General features: G+C 45.8%; 1 protein-coding gene across 1 annotated transcript in view; it reads right to left on the bottom strand.

Annotated features, from left to right (window-relative positions):
- The window catches only part of LOC134676299 (protein mahjong), a 68,015-nt gene that overhangs the window by 31,560 nt on the left and 12,207 nt on the right, over positions 1-24,248 (bottom strand). Inside the window, exons 8-21 of the mRNA XM_063534674.1 lie at positions 22,693-22,824; positions 21,662-21,747; positions 21,230-21,397; positions 20,518-20,651; positions 15,680-15,791; positions 13,432-13,568; positions 11,792-11,876; positions 11,084-11,244; positions 9,689-9,819; positions 9,068-9,159; positions 8,811-8,933; positions 7,689-7,842; positions 2,945-3,090; positions 2,496-2,711 (exon numbers count right to left, since the gene is read on the bottom strand). Coding sequence (XP_063390744.1) covers positions 2,496-2,711; positions 2,945-3,090; positions 7,689-7,842; positions 8,811-8,933; positions 9,068-9,159; positions 9,689-9,819; positions 11,084-11,244; positions 11,792-11,876; positions 13,432-13,568; positions 15,680-15,791; positions 20,518-20,651; positions 21,230-21,397; positions 21,662-21,747; positions 22,693-22,824 — 1,877 coding nt within the window. The remainder of the gene's footprint in view (positions 1-2,495; positions 2,712-2,944; positions 3,091-7,688; positions 7,843-8,810; positions 8,934-9,067; positions 9,160-9,688; positions 9,820-11,083; positions 11,245-11,791; positions 11,877-13,431; positions 13,569-15,679; positions 15,792-20,517; positions 20,652-21,229; positions 21,398-21,661; positions 21,748-22,692; positions 22,825-24,248) is intronic.

Raw genomic sequence — 24,248 nt, 5'->3', positions numbered from 1 at the left:
CAGCGTGGCGGCGCTCTGTGTACACTCACCCTGTGTGGAGCCGCGGTGGGCGTGGCGGGGGCGGCCGGCGTGTACACGGGCGGCGGCGGGGGCGCCAGCTGCGCGGGCGCGGGCGCGGGGAGGGCGGCTTCCCGCTGCAGCGTGGCGGCGCTCTGTGTACACTCACCCTGTGTGGAGCCGCGGTGGGCGTGGCGGGGGCGGCCGGCGTGTACACGGGCGGCGGCGGGGGCGCCAGCTGCGCGGGCGCGGGCGCGGGGAGGGCGGCTTCCCGCTGCAGCGTGGCGGCGCTCTGTGTACACTCACCCTGTGTGGAGCCGCGGTGGGCGTGGCGGGGGCGGCCGGCGTGTACACGGGCGGCGGCGGGGGCGCCAGCTGCGCGGGCGCGGGCGCGGGGAGGGCGGCTTCCCGCTGCAGCGTGGCGGCGCTCTGTGTACACTCACCCTGTGTGGAGCCGCGGTGGGCGTGGCGGGGGCGGCCGGCGTGTACACGGGCGGCGGCGGGGGCGCCAGCTGCGCGGGCGCGGGCGCGGGGAGGGCGGCTTCCCGCTGCAGCGTGGCGGCGCTCTGTGTACACTCACCCTGTGTGGAGCCGCGGTGGGCGTGGCGGGGGCGGCCGGCGTGTACACGGGCGGCGGCGGGGGCGCCAGCTGCGCGGGCGCGGGCGCGGGGAGGGCGGCTTCCCGCTGCAGCGTGGCGGCGCTCTGTGTACACTCACCCTGTGTGGAGCCGCGGTGGGCGTGGCGGGGGCGGCCGGCGTGTACACGGGCGGCGGCGGGGGCGCCAGCTGCGCGGGCGCGGGCGCGGGGAGGGCGGCTTCCCGCTGCAGCGTGGCGGCGCTCTGTGTACACTCACCCTGTGTGGAGCCGCGGTGGGCGTGGCGGGGGCGGCCGGCGTGTACACGGGCGGCGGCGGGGGCGCCAGCTGCGCGGGCGCGGGCGCGGGGAGGGCGGCTTCCCGCTGCAGCGTGGCGGCGCTCTGTGTACACTCACCCTGTGTGGAGCCGCGGTGGGCGTGGCGGGGGCGGCCGGCGTGTACACGGGCGGCGGCGGGGGCGCCAGCTGCGCGGGCGCGGGCGCGGGGAGGGCGGCTTCCCGCTGCAGCGTGGCGGCGCTCTGTGTACACTCACCCTGTGTGGAGCCGCGGTGGGCGTGGCGGGGGCGGCCGGCGTGTACACGGGCGGCGGCGGGGGCGCCAGCTGCGCGGGCGCGGGCGCGGGGAGGGCGGCTTCCCGCTGCAGCGTGGCGGCGCTCTGTGTACACTCACCCTGTGTGGAGCCGCGGTGGGCGTGGCGGGGGCGGCCGGCGTGTACACGGGCGGCGGCGGGGGCGCCAGCTGCGCGGGCGCGGGCGCGGGGAGGGCGGCTTCCCGCTGCAGCGTGGCGGCGCTCTGTGTACACTCACCCTGTGTGGAGCCGCGGTGGGCGTGGCGGGGGCGGCCGGCGTGTACACGGGCGGCGGCGGGGGCGCCAGCTGCGCGGGCGCGGGCGCGGGGAGGGCGGCTTCCCGCTGCAGCGTGGCGGCGCTCTGTGTACACTCACCCTGTGTGGAGCCGCGGTGGGCGTGGCGGGGGCGGCCGGCGTGTACACGGGCGGCGGCGGGGGCGCCAGCTGCGCGGGCGCGGGCGCGGGGAGGGCGGCTTCCCGCTGCAGCGTGGCGGCGCTCTGTGTACACTCACCCTGTGTGGAGCCGCGGTGGGCGTGGCGGGGGCGGCCGGCGTGTACACGGGCGGCGGCGGGGGCGCCAGCTGCGCGGGCGCGGGCGCGGGGAGGGCGGCTTCCCGCTGCAGCGTGGCGGCGCTCTGTGTACACTCACCCTGTGTGGAGCCGCGGTGGGCGTGGCGGGGGCGGCCGGCGTGTACACGGGCGGCGGCGGGGGCGCCAGCTGCGCGGGCGCGGGCGCGGGGAGGGCGGCTTCCCGCTGCAGCGTGGCGGCGCTCTGTGTACACTCACCCTGTGTGGAGCCGCGGTGGGCGTGGCGGGGGCGGCCGGCGTGTACACGGGCGGCGGCGGGGGCGCCAGCTGCGCGGGCGCGGGCGCGGGGAGGGCGGCTTCCCGCTGCAGCGTGGCGGCGCTCTGTGTACACTCACCCTGTGTGGAGCCGCGGTGGGCGTGGCGGGGGCGGCCGGCGTGTACACGGGCGGCGGCGGGGGCGCCAGCTGCGCGGGCGCGGGCGCGGGGAGGGCGGCTTCCCGCTGCAGCGTGGCGGCGCTCTGTGTACACTCACCCTGTGTGGAGCCGCGGTGGGCGTGGCGGGGGCGGCCGGCGTGTACACGGGCGGCGGCGGGGGCGCCAGCTGCGCGGGCGCGGGCGCGGGGAGGGCGGCTTCCCGCTGCAGCGTGGCGGCGCTCTGTGTACACTCACCCTGTGTGGAGCCGCGGTGGGCGTGGCGGGGGCGGCCGGCGTGTACACGGGCGGCGGCGGGGGCGCCAGCTGCGCGGGCGCGGGCGCGGGGAGGGCGGCTTCCCGCTGCAGCGTGGCGGCGCTCTGTGTACACTCACCCTGTGTGGAGCCGCGGTGGGCGTGGCGGGGGCGGCCGGCGTGTACACGGGCGGCGGCGGGGGCGCCAGCTGCGCGGGCGCGGGCGCGGGGAGCGCCGCCTCGCGCTGTAGCGTGGCGGCGCTCTCGCTTAGACCACGCGCTGCCAGGTGTGCCGCTACTAGTTGCAGGAGTTGACGCTCGTTGTAATGGATGCGGGTTTGGGCTACCACGTTCGCCTGCAATATATATAATAGCACAGAATAAATAATAGTACTAGGTACAGAAGACGCCCTCTCTAACGAAACGCGTCTGTACGATCGGGACAGATATGGCCGCTAGGTGGCGACAGCGCCACGCGCGGCTTACGGCTGGCCACCAAAATTGGTGTAAAACGGATGTACATGTAGCTACCTGCAAAACTTAACGAAAACACAAATAACAAGATGATACTACTAAAGTCGAATCTTACCCGATGTATATTAGCTAGAGAGGTCTCGAACTCGGCGCCCATGTGTTTGCTCTTCCCGGAGACTCGCTCTAACAATTCTAACGCGTACTTTTGGAACATCACATGCTCCTGACGCTTTTCTTGTAAGATTGGATCTCGCATCAACACTGAAAAGGAATAGAAATATGTATTACAAATAATGTAAAGCACTATGTAGTATAGTTCGTTTTTTTAACATTAAAAAAAGACTACGCGATCTTAACGAGTCTTTTAAGACTGCGTCGTGCAAAATCAGCGAAAAAGGCAGTCACCGTTTAGTCGCTAGCGTCCACATCGCTTGATAAAAAAAATTATAATAAATATCATTATTATCCCAAAGAGTGTGTTTACAACGAATCACCCTTGAAAATTTGGAATCTTTTACAATATAATAAATACACTCATGCAAAGTTGTACCTAAAACGTGATGAACGAGTGTCAGCGTTTAGTAAAATTTGTATAAAAAAATCGATGCTCATGCTACAAAATCGAGTGATTTCGAAAGCCAGATAACTAGACTACAACGAATCAGGCTTTTCCTATTTTTCCTCTTAAAGGCTACAGAGAAATTCAATCGTAAACGTAAACTTTCGTAAAATTTCCATACATCCGCCATATCTGTCAAATTCTCCTTCTCCTCAGATGCCCGCTGTGGGCCGTTGGAAGCGGACGCGTACATGCTTTTTCCAAATTGACAGTTCAATTTGTCATATATATTGACAGAAATTCATGTCCGTATACGAATGATGATACCAGTGAAAAACTGTGTTCAAAATAAATAGGGTAAATGAATAATGTCACACGGAGATCCAGAGTCATTAAAATTTTGATTTGTTTTTATTCATAAGTCATAATACTTTAAAAATATAACAAATTATTTAAAATATATACGAACACAACCAAATCAGTGTAATTAGTTTCTTCCTAATTCACTAAAAATTAAAAAAGTTTGAAGATTTGTTTTATCTTATTGGAATAAATTTTCATTGTGCTGGCATTCATATTACGTCATTTTAAAAACATATATGACATAATGTCAATATACTAGATAGACAATTTATCAACAAATTTCTTCACATTTTAACGTAAACAATATAAATTATTAAAATTTTATTTATGAAGACGAAGCAATGTTGTTCACATAATATCAGCAATAAAATTTTTAGTTTCAACCAGTTTTGTTGCTATTCTGAGAGCTATCACGTGCTTTGAAAGTTAATTCAATGATATATCATCAAGAAATTGAAACCAAGACTCGACCTGCAGTCTCAGCGAGTTTTTGTGGCTATATTATCAGTTGAAAGAACGATATTTCCATCGCAGTGGTATGGTTTACGAGTACCTATATTGGTTTCATGTGACGATGTTTATATAAATGTATCTATCAAATAACAACGTGCTTTTATTTCATTGATATTCGGTGCAAAACGATAACTCAGTAACGAAAAATAATTAGTTATCAGAAATGCCTTAAAGTTTTTTCAGTGAACGTTTATTTATAGGTATTTATGAGGTCTTATGTCTTATCAGCGTGGCTTTGGCCTTTGGACATTTTTGTAATGCTTTGTAATAAGGTAGGTGAGGTATCTATATCCCTCATTTAATAACCTTTTTTTGAATGAATTACAATTTAATTATTTAAATAAATAAGTGGTATACAAACATACATATCCGCTCGGTCCGCTAAAATAATTTAAGTGCCCTACATAATAGGTATATTTAAGATTAACAATCAGTAAACATCATTAATTACGCTCAAATGCTTGTTTCAGTACAAATTGGCTGAAATACTTCCGACATAAAACCTAAAGGTATAAAAGTACAATTTGCTAAGTAAACTGTCAATCTACATTAATTATAATAGATAGACTCCTAGAAGTCAGCTTACTGAAGATTATGAACAACATATAAGTACTTTCTAAATAAAATACAATTTGTTTTTCCATGACTCATGTAGGCCGTATTTTACTATAGACCATTTTAAATTGAAGATGAAATTAATTCATGATAAAAGCTAATAAGGCCCGGTAATATTTTCTGTTATTCTTGAACTTCTGTTCAAGTCAGTGTTCAACTGTCAGTGCAAGTAACAAGGCCCGGTTCCGAACCAACATGGTATGGTTTTAGGGTTCCGTACCCAAAGGGTAAAACGGGACCCTATTACTAAGACTTCGCTGTCCGTCCGTCCGTCCGTCCGTCTGTCTGTCACCACGCTGTATCTCACGAACCGTGATAGCTAGACAGTTGAAATTTTCACAGATGATATATTTCTGTTGCCGCTATAACAACAAATACTAAAAACAGAATAAAATAAAGATTTAAATGGGGCTCCCATACCACAAACGTGATTTTAGACCAAAGTTATGCAACGTCGGGAGTGGTCAGTACTTGGATGGATGACCGTTTTTTTTTTTGCTTTTTTTTTGTTTTTTTTTTTACATTATGGTACGGAACCCTTCGTGCGCGAGTCCGACTCGCACTTGCCCGGTTTTTTTTTATAAAACGTGTATTTTTCTAAAGCGCTGGAATATTTATATAACTATTTTGGTATATGAAGAAACATGAACAAATGAGAAATCTATATTGAATTGATTTGGTAATAATATCCTGATTAATAGAACTATTTCAGTTAAAATAAAGGTGGGCCTTATATGCTTCACCTGACCTTATTCGTCCACATTTAGATCCTATAGCTATATTTGGTCACTTTGGCCGTCACTATCTATTTGATGCCGATTGTACTAACAATTAAAAGTACAGCTCATATGTACTTTTACCTGTACTGAAACTTAAGCATTTGAGCGTAATTAAAGATGTTCACTGATTATTGACATTACGTGTTAAAGAACCGTGTCCCGATGGTGCGTCCATTAATGAATCGCATACTAACGGATAGAGGTTTACGAGTACATTCACGGAAAAATGATTATAGGTAACCCAATACTAGTGGCTTAGTTGCCGTTTATAAATCTAGGCCTTAATTTACTATACAGGGTGGAAAGATAAGTCGGGCCCTGGAGGGAAATTACCTTAATTATACCTTATTTTTAAAAAGAAACAAAACTGCATTCAAAGATTTTCTAAAACTCGCTGGCCTCGCCCGGGACTCGAACCGACTAAAAATTCAAAAAAATAAAAACTTGCAAGTTTATTCTACTAGTCGATACAGTTAATGTTAATGATAACATTTCTCCAAGAAACATTAGGTCTTACACTCGTCTGTCGTACAAAATATCCATAAAATCTAATATTTAGTACTTAAGATTTCGTTTGACAAGCCAAATTGAATTAAAAAAGAAAAATACTTTTAATGCAGTTTTGTTTCTTTTTAAAAATAAAGGAATGTCTCCTTTAAGTAAAATGAGCCAGCTTAAGGATTTAAGGCTCCCTCCAGGGCCCGACTTATCTTTCCACCCTGTATACCATTTTAAATTTAAGGCGTAATTAATTCCAGATGAAGGATAATAAGGCCTAAAGGGAAATTTTGTAGGCCTTATTACCCACGAACAATGTATGTGAACTGAATAGGATAAAAAGGAACTAGATTATAACATATTGTTCTCATGTTTAGCACAGTGTAATAAATAAATATTTTTTTATAACAAAAACGATCGTTATATGATAAGTACCTACAAGCTGAAATGTATGTACATTTTACCTGTGTGAAAATTGTATAATTGAGATAAATAAACTAAATTATACTTACTATATTCTCTGTTATTCTTGAACTTGTACTTGGGCTAAAAAGGCCCTCTGTCTGTGCGGGTGACAAGGCCCGGCCCCGGGCCTTATTGAACGTGAGACGAAATAGTAAATTTAATTATTTTTATATAGGTAATTATGAGTTCTTTGATTTCCCGATAAGCATCACTTACTGACTTACAAAAGTATAAATGTAGTACATATGTAGTACCTGAATTTTATTAGAGGTTTTTAAAGCCTTATTATCAATTAAGTTATAAGTGAAATATAATAAGCGTCTTTAGTTGTAAAAAAATATTACAAGCCCTATAACTAATGAGGGGATCATTTTAGATATAGTCCACTTTTTTCGAGTAGGTAAATTCGGACTATGTTTACAAACCGCATACCATCGCCCATGACCACACTGTTAACTGACAGTTCGTAAACCTTATTACAAAAGGCATAAGGTCCACCGATGGACAGTTAAGAGCATCGCCGTTTGTACCTATCTTAATACAAATAAAAGTCAACAACGAAAATAATTAATTACCTAATACGTCACATACCTATGACATGACATGAACAAACAAGGAAAGCTATGTATAAAAAGTGATTTTTCTCTGTCTTCTCACAAAGGAAAGCTTTGACAGTTTAAATTCCTCAAAGAAGGTCCGTAGTTAACACTAAACTCGAAACAGCACCTTTAAAAAAACATTAGGGGTCACTGACCTGTCCCAGTAAATTGAGGTAGTGTGTGTGAGCTGCGTTTGTGTGTGAAATGGGGTAATTTGACAGAATCTGAAAATTTACCCTCCTCGACGCTCTCTTAAATGAAAAACACTTTTTAAAAATCAGTAACCAATACTTATGAAGGCAAAAGAATCGTATGATGCATAATTGTTACATAAACGTTTTTTCAAAAACGTTTTTTAATAAAAAGACACGTCAAGATTGTTTACCTTTTTTTAAATGCTAAAAAACGAACTATAGAGACCGAATTATGTCTTTTCCTTAAAACAAAAAGATAGTAGTTTATGCGTACCTTGTATCTGCGAGGTGGTGAACAGAGGCAGCTTGGAGATGATCTGGCGCACCGTCGCGCAGCGCGCCAGCCCGGCCAGCGCGCGACACGCCAGCCCTCGCAGCCGGTCCGCGTCCGTGATGGGCTGTTTCACCATCATCAGGGATAATAACACCTGCAGACAAATAAGGGCTTCAAATCGAACACCTGTGCGATTGATAAACATAAGTTGAGTGATTAACAAATTGAATAATCGAATTGTTATCTGAGTATCTTGGATCTAAAACACGAGCTTAGTTCACCCAAAGTATCGCTCAGCCGGTGTTGCTCTACATATGACTCACCATAATTCAAACAGAGCTTGCCTGGTCGGTAGTGACCCTGCCTATGAAGCCGATGTTCCTGGGTTCGAATCTCAGTAAACGCCATTGATTTGTGTAATGAGCACATATATTTGTTCCTGAGTGATAGGTGTTGTGTCTATGTATGTATTTAAGTATTTATATATTATATATATCGTTGTCTGAGTACCAACAACGAGCCATCTTAAGCTCCACAGCTTATTGAATATGTGTCAGGATGTCCTTTATTCTTTAAATAAATACATGTATAAGTTTACAGCTCTTGATATGCCAAAACACTTATACTCTTAATACATAGTCATAACTATCTCTAGGATCTTTATTAAAATTATTAATAATTATTCTTTATCATCTTATTTTATTTATTTAAAAAAAACACCCGTCTCGCTCGGTCTATGTCGCTCTACATATGACTCACCATAATCCCGTTGTTGGAGCGCACGCTCTCCCAGACTCTCTGTATGACGTCCTCGTACGACTTGAACGCTGTTTTCTACACAAAGTCTCGCTCTGTCTATGTCGCTCTACATATGACTCACCATAATCCCGTTGTTGGAGCGCACGCTCTCCCAGACTCTCTGTATGACGTCCTCGTACGACTTGAACGCTGTTTTCTACACAAAGTCTCGCTCTGTCTATGTCGCTCTACATATGACTCACCATAATCCCGTTGTTGGAGCGCACGCTCTCCCAGACTCTCTGTATGACGTCCTCGTACGACTTGAGCGCTGTTTTCTAGACAAAGTCTCGCTCGGTCTATGTCGCTCTACATATGACTCACCATAATCCCGTTGTTGGAGCGCACGCTCTCCCAGACTTTCTGTATGACGTCCTCATAAGACTTGAGCGCTGTTTTCTTCTTGCTGGACCCCGATATTGAGAAGCGCGTCGTCGATGTGCCTGCCTACAAATAAAAAAATGTTGTTTACAATCATATTTACATTGATTTGTATCTGTTAAAAGTCTAAGGCTGAAAGTAGGTAAGCTTTGGCTACAAAAACAACTGCCCCCAAACAATAATAATAACAAATAACTCACTCTGTGCACGGGTGCGCACACGCAGTTGACGAGCACGTTGAGCGCCGCTTTTTGCACTTCCGGTTCCGGTGCGATCTCGCCGTCCGCCGCGCCTAAAACAAAGACAGTAAGTTACCCTTAAGATCGGTTTTCCTAGGATAGCGGTGCAGTCATATAGTGGCCGTCTCCATACTAAATAATTCGGCTAAATAATAATAAACTGCTGGGCACTGGCCTCCTCTCACTCGCAAGAGGGCTTGGGCTATAGTCCCCACGCTGGCTCAATAAGTCAATACGGATTGGGGAGTTCACATACACCTTTGAATTTCTTCGCGGATGTATGCAGGTTTCCTCGCGATGTTTTCCTTCACCGAAAAACAAGTGGTAAATATCAAATGATATTTCGTATATAGCAAAAACTCGCCTGCCCACATTTGTTAAGCATTAGGGCTGATTAAGACGGCGCGCGAACTCGCATGCTATTTTAGTTACATTGCGGACTGTTGGTTACGTCCAATTCACCCGACCGCTCAAAACCCGTAATGTAATGAAACTCGCATGCGAGTTCTCGCATCGTCTAAATCAGCCGTTACTTGTAGAACCGTTTTCAATGTACACGTTGTAATTAAGGTCCATATTTACCTAGCACGATGTTGACGCCAGTCGTCATGTCTGCGTCTCGCATGTCCACTTTTTCCGTTAGTAGTAGTTGGACTCTTGGCGCGACGCAGCATACGGACACCACGTCTAGCGCTGAGCGGACCGTTTCCGATCTAGAGGGGTAATAAATAAGGCTTATTTTAGATTGAAGGATGCATGTTTTGCTTTTGAAGCAAAATGGAGTGGAGTCATATTTATTCAGACAAAATTGTACTTGTAATGAATATACGAAGTCAAAAAAATAACATAGAAAGGCATGCCTCCCGTTGAAGTTCCCCTCATAGGCCACCAACACCACACAGTTATTTATAAAGTAAATTATCAGTATAATTATTAGTAGTAGGGCCCCGTTTCTCAAAAGCTTGTAACTTGTAATACAAGTGGAAGTTCCTTTTTAACAACAGCTGTCAAATGATGACAACCGCTTGTATTACATGTTACAAGCTTTTGAGAAACGGGCCCTAGGTAATATATTTTTTGATGTTTACATTATGAACCTCCAGGTTTGTTTTTATATATTTTTTAAGCTATATGTATGATATCTATATGTATGACTGTATGTGTTCTGAACAATAAAAAAAAAACACATTAACGATCTGTGGCAGTAGGATCTCTCATAGTTCCACTAGGACTGGAGCAGTTCTATCTGTCCTTGTATCGGGGGATGATATACAATATACATAGAGCATATACCTGCCGTTGAAGTTCCACTCGTAGGCCAGCCCGACCACCTGCAGCAGTAAGGAGATGCCTCCTAGCTCTACTAGCTCGTCAACAGGCGCCCAGCGCGACCACGCCACTCACTGTAGTTCTATCTGTTCTTGTATCGGGGGATGATATACAATATACATAGAGCATATACCTGCCGTTGAAGTTCCACTCGTAGGCCAGCCCGACCACCTGCAGCAGTAAGGAGATGCCTCCTAGCTCTACTAGCTCGTCAACAGGCGCCCAGCGCGACCACGCCACTGACTGTAGTTATATCTGTCCTTGTATCGGGGGATGATATACAATATACATAGAGCATATACCTGCCGTTGAAGTTCCACTCGTAGGCCAGCCCGACCACCTGCAGCAGTAAGGAGATGCCTCCTAGCTCTACTAGCTCGTCAACAGGCGCCCAGCGCGACCACGCCACTGACTGTAGTTCTATCTGTTCTTGTATCGGGGGATGACATACAATATATGTACATAGAGCATATACCTGCCGTTGAAGTTCCACTCGTAGGCCAGCCCGACCACCTGCAGCAGTAAGGAGATGCCTCCTAGCTCTACTAGCTCGTCAACAGGCGCCCAGCGCGACCACGCCACTGACTGTAGTTCTATCTGTTCTTGTATCGGGGGATGACATACAATATATGTACATAGAGCATATACCTGCCGTTGAAGTTCCACTCGTAGGCCAGCCCGACCACCTGCAGCAGTAAGGAGATGCCTCCTAGCTCTACTAGCTCGTCAACAGGCGCCCAACGCGACCACGCCACTGACTGCAGCAGTTCTATTTGCTCTTGTATTTCTTCGGGGGATGATTTTGATGCCTAAAATTAGAGAATTATTTCACATTCACTACAGAGATAAATTAACATTCTTTTGTTGAGCCATTTAGGTGTCAAACTAATTTTGTTATTTTAATAGCTAAGCTATGAAGTGTCCAGTATAAAGTGAGCTTCTTCTTTAGTTAATCCGAATTAAAAATAGTTACTCTGCCTTTGGCGTTAAAATATAGGTATAGTTGGTCAAACCAATTTGTCAGTCAGTAAGAACCAGGAAAACTGTATAGTTTTCCTAACACCCAAAGTATGAGTATTCATTATTTTCTTTTGGGTGTTAGTACTAGTGTAAGACAAAGATAGTATGATTCTCTCTGTCTATGATTGACATGAGAGTCATGAGACAGTCCTTTGACAAACTATATAGTGCAATAGTGGTACCAATTGTTTTTTGTTAATCTGTATTTAGTGGTGAGAACCTTTGATTGGCTTTTACTATCACATTTATAAAAGCTATAGATATGTTAACAGCTGTTGGATCTCCGAACAGTAATAAATAAATAAACGACTCAATAATTAAATTCAGTGACCGTACCTTGTATGGCGGCGGCTCCGGCACGACGTCGCCCTGCGCGCGTGCCACTTGCGCTGCTCGCAGGCGTAAGTGTGCCTCTAGGTACCTGGAATAAACATGTATTTTTATAGCATTCAAACCTAACTTTAAAAGGCATAAGGGTACAGAAATGATGCAAAATTGAACCCTATCACTGAAATAAATAAGGTACAAAATCAAGTGGGAAATATGTTCCCTCTGCCTTATAAAGACTTAACGATGCTAAATACATTAGAAGCCGCTTAGCCCCTCAGGCGCTAAAACAATAGTTATTTGTTTTACAAGAGGGCAAAGTTGTTGTTTAACCGCTCGTGCTAATATTGATACCCGAGCAAGCGAAAGATTCCAAAATTGAACCACGAGCGTAGCGAGTGGTTCTAAAAATGGAATCTTGAGCGTTGCGAGGGTTTCAAAGCACGAGGGTTAAACAAAATTTGCCCCCGAGTGAAACACAAGGTTTTTCACCACACGAACCCGAAGCAAATATTAAATGTAAAATATCAAACAAAATCAAATCCAAATGAATGTTATTAAATATTTGTCATCCAAAATCACCATTTAAAAGTCAATTCTACCAGCAAATACAAGAAAACAACTCAAAATTTGCATTTGATTACTTTGCCTCACATGTGGATAAAATGCAACTTTGCTATCAGTTTTTGAAGTGCAAAGTAAGCCTTCCCGAGCTGGTGTGGTGAAAAATATTTTAAAATTTCGCTGCGATCGGCGCGCAGCCGCTAGGCGGCTAATCTACAAAATAAAAAATGGCGGCCGCCGCATGCGCGGTTGTCGGAGAGAGTCCATTGCGAGGCATCTTGCCGCAAAGACTCTGAACCGCACCAAAAACGCTTCTAAAACAACGTTCAATAACTTTAACAAACGCAAATAACTTGCGAAAACCATCGCAAATTAGTGTATTACGTGGGACATCGTATTAAACGTTCTTAATACGAGGTTTTCCTGTGAATGTATAAAAATAAGATAAAACAAAATTAAAAATTAGGTTTTCATCATCTTCCTCACATTGTCCCAGCATTTTGCCACAGCCCATGGGAGCTTGGGGTCCGCTTGGCAACTAATCCCAAGAATTGGCGAAAGCACTACTATTTACGAAAGCGACTGCCATCTGACCTTCCAACCCAGAGAGTAAACTAGGCCTTATTGGGGTCCGGTTTCCTTCACCGAAAAGCGACTGGTAAATATCAAATGATATTTCGTACATAAGTTCCGAAAAACTCATTGGTGTGAGCTGGGGTTTCAACCCGCGACCTCCGGATTGCAAGTCGCACGCTCTTAACGCTAGGCCACCAGCGCTTTTTTTGTTAATCAGGTTACTCATACTCATAATCTTTATTGCATATCACATTGTATCTTAACCTATTACATAGAATTGTGTACAACATGACACCCTGTAGGGCACAGCAAACAGTTTATTCAAGAGGAGATCGAGTTTTTTGTACAATTAGATTAAGTATATTAGTGATTATATATGTTTATTATATTATTTATTGTATAGGTGCTTTATTTATTAATTCCAATTATTGGTCGTGAAAAAATTCATTTGTTAACTGTTTGGCGTACCTTAAATGGGGTAACGCAGCACACAAATAGAAATGGAATACCTTCTAAGCGCAACACAGACGTGCCGCACGATCTGCCTGGCGGCGCACGTCTCGTCCTCGGATACGCGAGATTCCTCCTCGTCTGAACCCAGTATTGGTAGCGTTGAAATTACGTTATACAGCTTTCGGAGCCCGTCCTGAAACACAACATAATGTTTAATAAATAAATAAATATTATAGGACATTCTTACACAGATTGACAAAGTCCCACAGTAAGCTCAAGAAGGCTTGTGTTGTGGGTACTCAGACAACGATATATATAATATACAAATACTTAAATACATAGAAAACACCCATGACTCAGGAACAAATATCTGTATCATCATACAAATAAATGCCCTTACTGGGATTCGAACCCAGGACCATCGGCTTCGCAGGCAGGGTCACTACCCACTAGGCCAGACCGGTCGTCGGGTCGTCATGTTTAGAACCCATATACCGATGCGTCTGTTCGGGTTATTCCCACTAAACCTCCATTCACCATTAAATTCCATCAAATCTACCAAGAAATGTCACTGTCACAATGACATCTGTCAACGTCAGTATGGCGGATCAGATGTCACCAACCTTTTTGTGATAATATAAAATATAATTATCTAACTGAAGGTAAAGAACGTACTTAATAAAATCCCTTTTTGTATGGAATATGGAAGCTACGTCAAAATATAGACTCCATTTTTTATACCTTTTCTGAAACGCAGCCAACGACATTAATGCAGGGCTTTCGTTAAATGTGTCGCCTATATTTCGACTCTTAGATATTTTTTTAATTACATCAGTAAATATATATAGGGGAAAGAGAAATATTCTCCTTCATGTGAGAGGGACCTGCCACAGGTTCCGAAAGCAAAATTGACGACCATTGGTGACGACCGATCTGGCCTAGTGGGTAGTGACCCTGCCTGCGAAGCCGATGGTCCTGGGTTCGAATCCCAGTAAGGGCATTTATTTGTATGATGATACATATATTTGTTCCTGAGTCATGGGTGTTTTCTATGTATTTAAGTACTTGTATATTATATATAACGTTGTCTGAGTACCCACAACACAAGCCTTCTTGAGCTTACCGTGGGGCTCAGTCAATTTGTGTAAAAAATGTCCTGTAATATTTATTTATTTATTTATTTTTATTTATTTTATTTATTATTTAAAATTCACGTTCGCGGTACAAACTTAACACAGTATTAGTATCAACAAAAAGAAACAACACAAACTTAACGAAAAACTTAACAAGAAACAAAAACCTAACAAAGGAAATCACCACGACGGGATAGGAAAACATTCGAGCGCTCAAGACAGACGTCAGGCCTAGAACCGCGAACATCGAAGTTCGCAAATTGCGGGCATTTTTCTCTGTCACTCTAATTACGCCTTCATTGGAGTAAAAGAGAAAGATCCCCGCAATTTGCGATTTTCGGTTTTCGCGGTAGCCCCTCAGATGCCGAATGAAGTGACAACTTGACTTGACAAGTAAGTGTCATGGCCGCCATAAATCCATCATGGTACCCATAAGGCCGTTTTACACTATCCTGGACTTGTCGTTTTCGAATTTACGTTTTAAGGTATAAAAATATACGCACATCGTAAGACGATAATGTTATTGTATTAAAACGGAATACCAAATGTTGTTTAGACCTGAAGTGTTACCAATTCAATACGAACTTTTCTACCTCAAAAGAGTTATAATTCAATATTAATTAATAGGACAGCTTTTTTTAGAAGACTGATTATTTAAAATAAGCATTTAAATATTGTATTTAAAATTAATAGTAAATTATTTACTTATGTGCATTCTTCCGCCGATAATATATTTACTATTAATAAAACGTTTCATTTTACTGGCAACACAGTGGTAGAAAATCAAACGAAATCAAATCCAAATGAATGTTATTAAATATTTATCATCCAAAATCATCATTTAAAAGTCAATTCTACCAGAAAACATAAGAAAACAACTCAAAATTTGCATTTGATTACTTTGCCTCACATGTGGATAAAATGCAACTTTGCTATTCGTTTTTGAAGTGCAAAGTAATTCTTTCCGAGCTGGTGTGATGAAAAAGCTTTATTGAGCTTACTGTGCGACTTAGTCAATTTGTGTAATAATGTACTATAATATATTATTTATTTTAGATTAAAGCCTGCACGAGCGGAACGTGACAGGTGGGAGCGAGAGATGGGAACGCGGTCTCTCGCTCTCACCTATAGTCGTAATGGGTAATAATGAAAGTCTCCCCACTGATATTACCTGGTTGTCGAACTCCTCTAGAATGACCCTGAACTGGAAGGAGAGGCCGAAGAACATGGTGGCGTGGCAGCGGCCCGAGTCGTGCGAACACTCCAGCAGCCATAGAGCGTATCTGCAAACATTTACACATTTACGTAGAATCAAACAAAAAACCGGGCAAGTGCGAGTCGGACTCGCGCACGAAGGGTTCCGTACCATAAAGCAAAAAAAAAACGGAAAAAATGCAAAAAGAAAACGGTCACCCATCCAAGTACTGACCACGCCCGACGTTGCTTAACTTTGGTCAAAAATCACGTTTGCTGTATGGGAGCCCCACTTAAATCTTTATTTTATACTGTTTTTAGTATTAATATTATATATAGCTACAAACCGACTGATTTCTAATGTACCTGTTTTATTTGGAAACTGTAAGACTTGGGTTAAAAAAAAAAAGTGATTCGTATAGAGGGCCGAAAATGTAGGTCCAGAAAAATATGGATATCCTGGACAAGTGGAAGACCACGATTCTGCATAAGAGCACGCCGAAACGGTAAGACTTGGAGGGGGGGTGCTCGACCAAATGTCATAGAGGGACCCTGGCAGTTTTTGACGCCGCCATTGTTTTTTCAAAATGGCCGACTTTTTTTTTTGACGTTTTTTCAAAATTGTCGTAGCGCGCTGAAATTTTCGTCACGGAATCTCGGGGTCCCCTGGATTCGTTTAGTAAAAAAAAAATTTGAAAAAATCCAAGATGGCGGAAAAAATGGCCACTTTTATTTTGTATGGCAACTTTTAAACGGTGCGTGATAGGTGGGGGGTGCTCGACCAAATGTCATAGAGGGCCTCGAGAGAAATACAACTGCATTTAAAATTTTTCAAAATGGCTGACTTTTTTTTTTTTTTTTTTTCAAGTTGGTCCGAGCGCGCTGAAATTTGGCATGCGGCGAGCTTGGGGGCCCAAGATTACCATGTCAAAAAAAATTTTTGGAAAAATTCAAAATGGCGGCTGACACGGGCAAAACAAATTTTCCAAGTACGTTAAGCGAGCCCGAAGGGCGAGCTTCAGGCTGGGAGGCCGCAGGCCGACCCCGCGACGGGCCGTCAGGCCCGGAGCTTCACCCCGAATGTCCAAGCGTGTCCTACCCCCAGTAATTTTGGGCGAGGCCGAAGGCCTCGCCGCGGGAATGACGAACAAAGCGAAATTCTATACAAAAACTGTGTTAAGCGAGCCCGAAGGGCGAGCTTCGGGCCGGGAGGCCGAAGGCCGACCCCGCGACGGGCCGTCAGGCCCGGAGCCTCCACCCCGACTCCCGAAACGCGAGGCCGAAGGCCGAGCTGCGTGAATGCGGTGCCTCCAAGCGTTCTACAAAGTCAACTGTCTCGATAAGCGGAGCCGGCGGGCCGAAGGCCCGACGGCGGAGCGTCGAGGCTCGCGAAGGCCGAAGGCCGAGCTCCGCGTAGGGCCGAAGGCCCGGAGCGTCCCTCACGAGCTCTCAAACACGCGAGGCCGAAGGCCGAGCTGCGTGAATGCGGTGCCTCCAAGAGTTCTACCAAGTCAACTGTCTCGATAAGCGGAGCCGGCGGGCCGAAGGCCCGACGGCGAAGCGTCGAGGCTCGCGAAGGCCGAAGGCCGAGCTCCGCGTAGGGCCGAAGGCCCGAAGCGTCACACGAGAGGGGGAAGTTGGAGCTTAAACACGACCCAATAGGAAAAGTGTCTTAGACAAGCGAAACGGCGGGCCGAAGGCCGAAGGCCGTAGGCCCGACGTGAGGTTGTCAAGACACTTTTACTATTGGGTCGTGTTTAAGCTCCAACTTCCCGCTTGCGCCCCGAAGCAAAACCAACCCCCCAAGTGTTTTAATAAGCGAAGCGGCGGGCCGAAGGCCCGACGCTGAGCTTCGAAACCCAGCGAAGGCCGAAGGCCGAGCTCCGCGTAGGGCCGAAGGCCCGGAGCGTCCCTTACGATTTCCCAAGCACGCGAGGCCGAAGGCCGAGCTGCGGGAATGAAGTGCTCGCATGCGGACCTTACGATTTCCCAAGCATGCGAGGCCGAAGGCCGAGCTGCGTGAATGCGGTGCCTCCAAGCGTTCTTCAAAAGCAACTGTCTTGATAAGCGGAGCCGGCGGGCCGAAGGCCGAGCTCCGCGTAGGGCCGAAGGCCCGAAGCGTCACACGAGAGGGGGAAGTTGGAGCTTAAACACGACCCAATAGGAAAAGTGTCTTAGACAAGCGAAACGGCGGGCCGAAGGCCGAAGGCCGTAGGCCCGACGTGAGCTTGTCAAGACACTTTTACTATTGGGTCGTGTTTAAGCTCCAACTTCCCGCTTACGCCCCAAAGCAAAACCAACCCTCCAAGTGTTTTAATAAGCGAAGCGGCGGGCCGAAGGCCCGACGCTGAGCTTCGAAGCCCAGCGAAGGCCGAAGGCCGAGCTCCGCGTAGGGCCGAAGGCCCGGAGCGTCCCTTACGATTTCCCAAGCACGCGAGGCCGAAGGCCGAGCTGCGGGAATGAAGTGCTCGCATGCGGACCTTTTCTTTCAAGCAAAAGTACAACTTCATTTCCTTTTCCCTCTGGAAAACAAACTACTACACAATTACAACAGCAACAACAACATTACCAAAAACAAGAGCACAAACAACAGCACCAACAACAAAACAACAACAAGAAGACCGCGGGGCCCTCGGGCCCCGCGCACAACGCACAAAACTAGTTTGTTGTTATAGCGGCAACAGAAATACGTCATCTGTGAAAATTTCAACTGTCTAGGTATCACGGTTCGTGAGATACAGCCTGGTGACAGACAGACGGACGGACGGACGGACGGACGGACAGCGAAGTCTTAGTAATAGGGTCCCGTTTTACCCTTTAGGTACGGAACCCTAAAAAACAAAGAATGACAGGTGCGACGACGAGCTAAGCGAGGAGGAGCGTGTTAGGTGAACTGCAACAGCGCCCTGTAGCCCGGGCGTAAGAATACGGTTACGGTATCCCCTGCCTGTCGTAAAAGGCGACTAAAAGGTAGACATGTGTAAGTAATGCTCGTAATATCACAAATGAGATATCTCTCGAACACGTAATATGGCATTACGTATCTCTCCGCGAAATCAACCAGTACTTCAAACATCACGCATCACGCGAGCCGCACCGAGCGCGCGAACGCCAACGACCAGCCGAAGCGCGCGAAATGGATTCAATTCCATATACATTGACTCGCCGATATGAATGGTCAGTTCAAGTCTACGCACGGAGCGCGTAATGTGTAATGTCACTTGTGATAGTGTCATGTTTGTTCGCCATGCCATGCCATCATTGCTTTGTTATCTCGCTCGCACTCGCACTCAGTGCTCGCTCGCTCTCGCTCTGCGATGCTTTCGGCTATCTTCGGAACCATTCGCATAGGTCCGCTCGGCCGATCGCCGCGGTTTAAGTTGTCACTCACTAATATTTTTACGAATATGATTTTCTGCAATAGATTTAAAACTCTAATGCGTCCGCGTAGAGCTTAAAATGTTTTCTTGTAATACAAGAAGAACGCGGTCAAATGGAGTAATTTATTTGCGATTTTAAATTTGACGTAAAGAAAACCGTTTATTATTATTGTTGTGAAATGTTTGATAGTTTGCTTGACTTTCGCGGTTCGCGGCAAACTAAGTACGAGTTAATACTTGTTTATCCTTTAATTTAATTGTGAATTAGTACATATCGAGACTGACTGTAGAAATTCGAGTTGTTTATAAAGACTGAGTGAACTAAATTGCAAATATATTTAAATTAAATTGTGAAAGGTGTAAATAATAGTTTCGTTATGGCAATATTCTGATAATTTATTAGTGCTGGTGAGTAATCGCTTTTTTACAGACTATTGGTGACTTTAACTTGATTAAATAAATAAATAAAAAATAAAAAATATTATAGGACATTTTTACCCAAATTGACTAAGCCCCACGGATTTGACCTATTAAAAAAAATTGCTATAAACGAACCACTTTACGGAGACAGAACCAAAGCGAGCAAAATGTACGCATTGTTATAGAATACTCGCCATATCAGGAAGCTCCATAGGCAATTATCTACCTCCGAAACTTACATACATATTACATAATTTTATAATTTATAAGAACTAACAAAAAATCTTTCACATAAAGGTGACAAAACGCAACGCGTAATAAATACTTAGATCGATCGCCGATACGGATCTGAGACGCCTAGAATCACTAGAGTGCTGTAGATGCGCTGTGTAATGTAAGAGATAGCTGTAACGTGGCCATCTCGCGCGCGCCCGAGCGCTGTTTCACGGTCGGGTCATGTTTCGAGTGATGAGTGATGTGATATCTCAGTGTACCATTACGTGTTCGGAAAAGTGATGTGATATAGCATCACTTTTCGAAGCACTGTTTCGCGCATGTCTACTAAAAGGGGTTCTCGGGGTCGGAGACGGTCCCAACTAGGGACTGCGACTGAAAAAAGAGGGGACCCACAAAGCGTTACAAAACGCTAAATAGTGACGCTACCGACTAAATAGTGTTTAGTTTTAAGTTTATAAAATACATATGTATGTTAGTCTGTAAGGTATTTGTAATATGTGCCATATTGTTGCCTGAATTAAATTTCTAAATAAAAAATAAAATAAATAAAAGGGGCATCGCGCTAGGACGGCACTGACGCGTTTATTGGAGATCCCAGAGCCGTCCGAAATGCGCCGAGGAGGACAACTGGGAGGTTTTTAGTCGGTGAAAGTCCGACATAACCTCCGCGCTGTCCCTGCGGTGCGGAGGTATCCACAACGGATTTTCCTCCCAATGAAAAAAAAGGTAAAATGCAACAGGCGATTGGTCTATCTATGTGTATCATATTGGTACTCACTTGACAAGATCGGCAAGGGTGGCTCGGGGCAGCAGGCACACTCGCTCCATGGCGTCCTCGCAGTAGGCCAAGTAATACAGACAGATCGACACTCCCGTCGCCGCCACCGACGGTCGAGGTACTTCGAGAAATTTCTGGAAAACATGCAAAACAATTAGCATTATGCGGACAATGTTCCATGTACAATTATCCAATAGGGGTCCTTTAGGCATAGAACGTCACAATTCCGTACACGGCGGGAAGAAGTTGATATCTGGCGAGAAAAAAATGAAGAAATTTGAACCTTATGTAAGTTTATTTCAAGTTCAAATTTCTAGCTAGAATATCTCGAGTTATCAACTTACGGTACGGAATTATTCTCGTAAAAAGTAGTCAATACCCATTTTTATAATGCCCCTGCCAGCTAGTCTGTATCTTTAGGTATTTGAATAAAAGTAAACAAATAATTTGTGTAATACATTTTCGGGTAGTTATAACATTTATTGGTTAACCAACCAAATACAAAACAACCTGGTACTGTCACTGAACGACCTGACTTTAACCTACATTATTTGATCATGTAATGTTTTCATCTACCCTCAACTGGCTTAAGGAGCCGTTTGAGGGTAGATTTGGTTTACTTTTATTAAAATACCTCAAGATACAGACTATAGTTTGCTGACTCGTAGGGTTGGGTCTTATTTTTCTTTTACTGCTTCTATCTCTCTCTCACCTGCAGCCCGCCCATGTGTATAAAGTCGATGGAGAACTTCTTGTGGCACAGCAAGGCCGCCAGATACTTTAGAGCCTCGAAGGCTAGCCTCGAGTCTCGGGACTCGCGCACGTTGAGGTAGCCGAGGATGAGCCCGAGCGCGTTCTGTGCGAACACGTGCGATAGGAACTGCAAACAGACAAACTATAAGTGAACTGATATATATATATGTAAACACTAAAGTCAATTATTTAATAAAGGATAACACAGCAATCATTAATGTAGGTAATTTGAGTTTTAGGTATTGTGACAGCTCGTCTATTTGAAATTTAGGCATTTTGAAAACGTGGTGTTTTATTAATATCTCCGTTGACATTTGTTAGTCTTTCCGTGACCACAGCTGGTGCAACTCAGCTGAAACGTCGGAATTAAAGGTAAAAACAATGAAATTACCTCTTGGTACTCGCCCATGGGTGTGAGGTATCGCAGTATGAGCATCTGCTTGGTGGCGTCCGTCGGCGGGTGGATTTGGATATTTCCTGTAACACACAACATCACCAATATTGAGGCATATCGTCAGGTGACAACCAAAACTCACTAATATATATGTATACATCTCCCATACAATAAACGTGATTTTTTTGCAGTTTTTTTGCGGCACAACGGTGGAGTTACGGGAATTTTCGAAGTCTACTGCTCACCGAGCCTATAGTAGTGTAGCGGGTGTAAGCAGGGGTGCGAAACTCCTCTGACTTCGGTCAAACTCGGATCCGCTCGGCTCAGCATTGCTCCGAGCAATTATTAGGGTTGGCACCATTTGACTTCCTTTTGCATGCACGACCACAGATAAGATAATCACTTGATTTTTGACAACCCTAAATAGCCGAAAGGGATAGTGCCATATATTAGAAAGAGACAGCATGATACGACCCTGAACCGCTGTCAAACTTCGTTTTTGTAGGCAGTTTCCTTTCTGTACGGTAGTACTATTAATTATTCTGTGGTGTAAGCTAGAATAGTGTCATCATCACCTCAGCCATAAGACGTCCACTGCTGAACATAGGCCTCCCCCTTTTTTGGGGGGTGAATGCCATAATCGCCGCGCATGGCAGGCGGGTTGGCGATCGCAGTCGAGTACACCGAATTTGAGGGACGCTGCTGCCCGTCCACCGGTGGTCTTGGAAGAGGTTTAGTAGCATTCCACGGGCGGTCCCGTACAAACGCATTTTATTTCCTGTGTTGCGACGTTTTTATCGGCATTTCAAGCGGGCAATTATTTTTCTGTGCACATTTTTGACCATTTGTCATAGAAAAGGAAACTCTTATAACTGCAAGTCTTCAGAAAATTCGCGTTTGTACGGGACAAACGGTAGACAATTTCATGGAATGCTCCTTTAAGGACATACCCGGGTCCTGGACGTAGTTTAAGGACATACCCGGGTCCAGGGGTCCGGGGTAGAATAGTGTATGCAGTATGTAGGTACCTATGACGTAGGTCTCCATCTCGGCCCAGCTGGAGTTGGACTCGGTCTCGTGCAGCACGGGGGGAGGGGCGAGGGGCGGCGGCCGCGGCGGGGGGGACATCATGCCGCAGTGCAGGGGCGAAGATGCATTTGCTGCAACAAACACTACCAGTTAACCACTACGGAACAATAGTTATTTTCACCTCAGCAGATCGAACAAGGGTACTTTGTTTCTTAAAAACAGTGAGCAAAATGCGATTTTGCTCATTGAGTCATTTTGTCTCACTCAGTGAGCAAAATCGCATTTTGCTAACTGAGTGAGACAAAATTAGTGAGCAAAATCGCATTTTGCTCACTGAGTGAGACAAAATGTCATTCAAGTGACCTTTATAATGTCATTTCAACATGCGGGGTCTAATACAAGTTTGATATACTTGGGTTCTATTATCTCTGTCCCTCTAGGTATGTTCTCACTGCTTAGGGTGAAAAATTTTGTGTACTACACAAGATCAAAGTTATTTACATCTCGTGCGCTTTTGAATCCCTTACTACGCTCAAGAATTTTTCGCTTGCACGGGACTCAAAATAAGCACTCGAAGAAATATCAAACTTTGATCTCTTGTTGTACAAATAACTATTGCTTCACAAGGGAGCAATGTTGTTGTTTTACCTCTCAAAAAAGACTAGGAATCCTCTAGATAGAGCAATTATTTCATGAAACCGATGCTGCCAAAAATACAGGGGAGCGGGGGACGAGGTGAGCGAGTCCCGTGCCGTGATTGGTCCGTTCAAAGACACGGGGCGTCACACAAAGACACTTGATCGAAAATGGAGTAAAACTACCGTATATTTGTGGCGCTACTATGCTCAGTCTGGAGGATGTCTGTACGTCGGTGGACCTTATTAGCAGAGCTCGGCGGGGGTGAGCTATTTACCTTATAATTTGACGTAAGACATGACATAGCTCACCCCCGCCGAGCTCTGCTTATTAGGGTTCCGTACCCAAAGGGTAAAACGGGACCCTATTACTAAGACTTCGCTGTCCGTCCGTCCGTCCGTCCGTCTGTCACCAGGCTGTATCTCACGAACCGTGATAGCTAGACAGTTGAAATTTTCACAGATGATGTATTTCTGTTGCCGCTATAACAACAAATACTAAAAACAGAATAAAATAAAGATTTAAATGGGGCTCCCATACAACAAACGTGATGTTTGACCAAAGTTAAGCAACGTCGGGCGGGGTCAGTACTTGGATGGGTGACCGTTTTTTTTTTTTTTGCTTTTTTTTGTTTTTTTTTTTGCATTATGATACGGAACCCTTCGTGCGCAAGTCCGACTCGCACTTGTCCGGTTTTTACAAAAGGCATAAGGTCCACCGATGTTCAGTTAATAGGGTGGACGATTATACTAATATTCATAATTTCATATCATATGTGAACAAGAGAAATAATTGGAATATTAAGCTTTGCGAGGATTTCAAGGCTGAAGGGTCGAACAAACTGCTCCTGATGAAACACAAAATTTTTAACCACACCAACGCAAGAAAAATACTAACCCCCTTATTCATAAACGTTTAC

The sequence above is a fragment of the Cydia fagiglandana genome, chromosome 24 (assembly GCF_963556715.1).
Source record: "Cydia fagiglandana chromosome 24, ilCydFagi1.1, whole genome shotgun sequence".
NCBI lineage: Eukaryota > Metazoa > Arthropoda > Insecta > Lepidoptera > Tortricidae > Cydia > Cydia fagiglandana.
The sequence above is the reverse complement of the archived record's forward strand: the minus strand, read 5'-3'. Positions and strand labels throughout refer to the sequence as shown.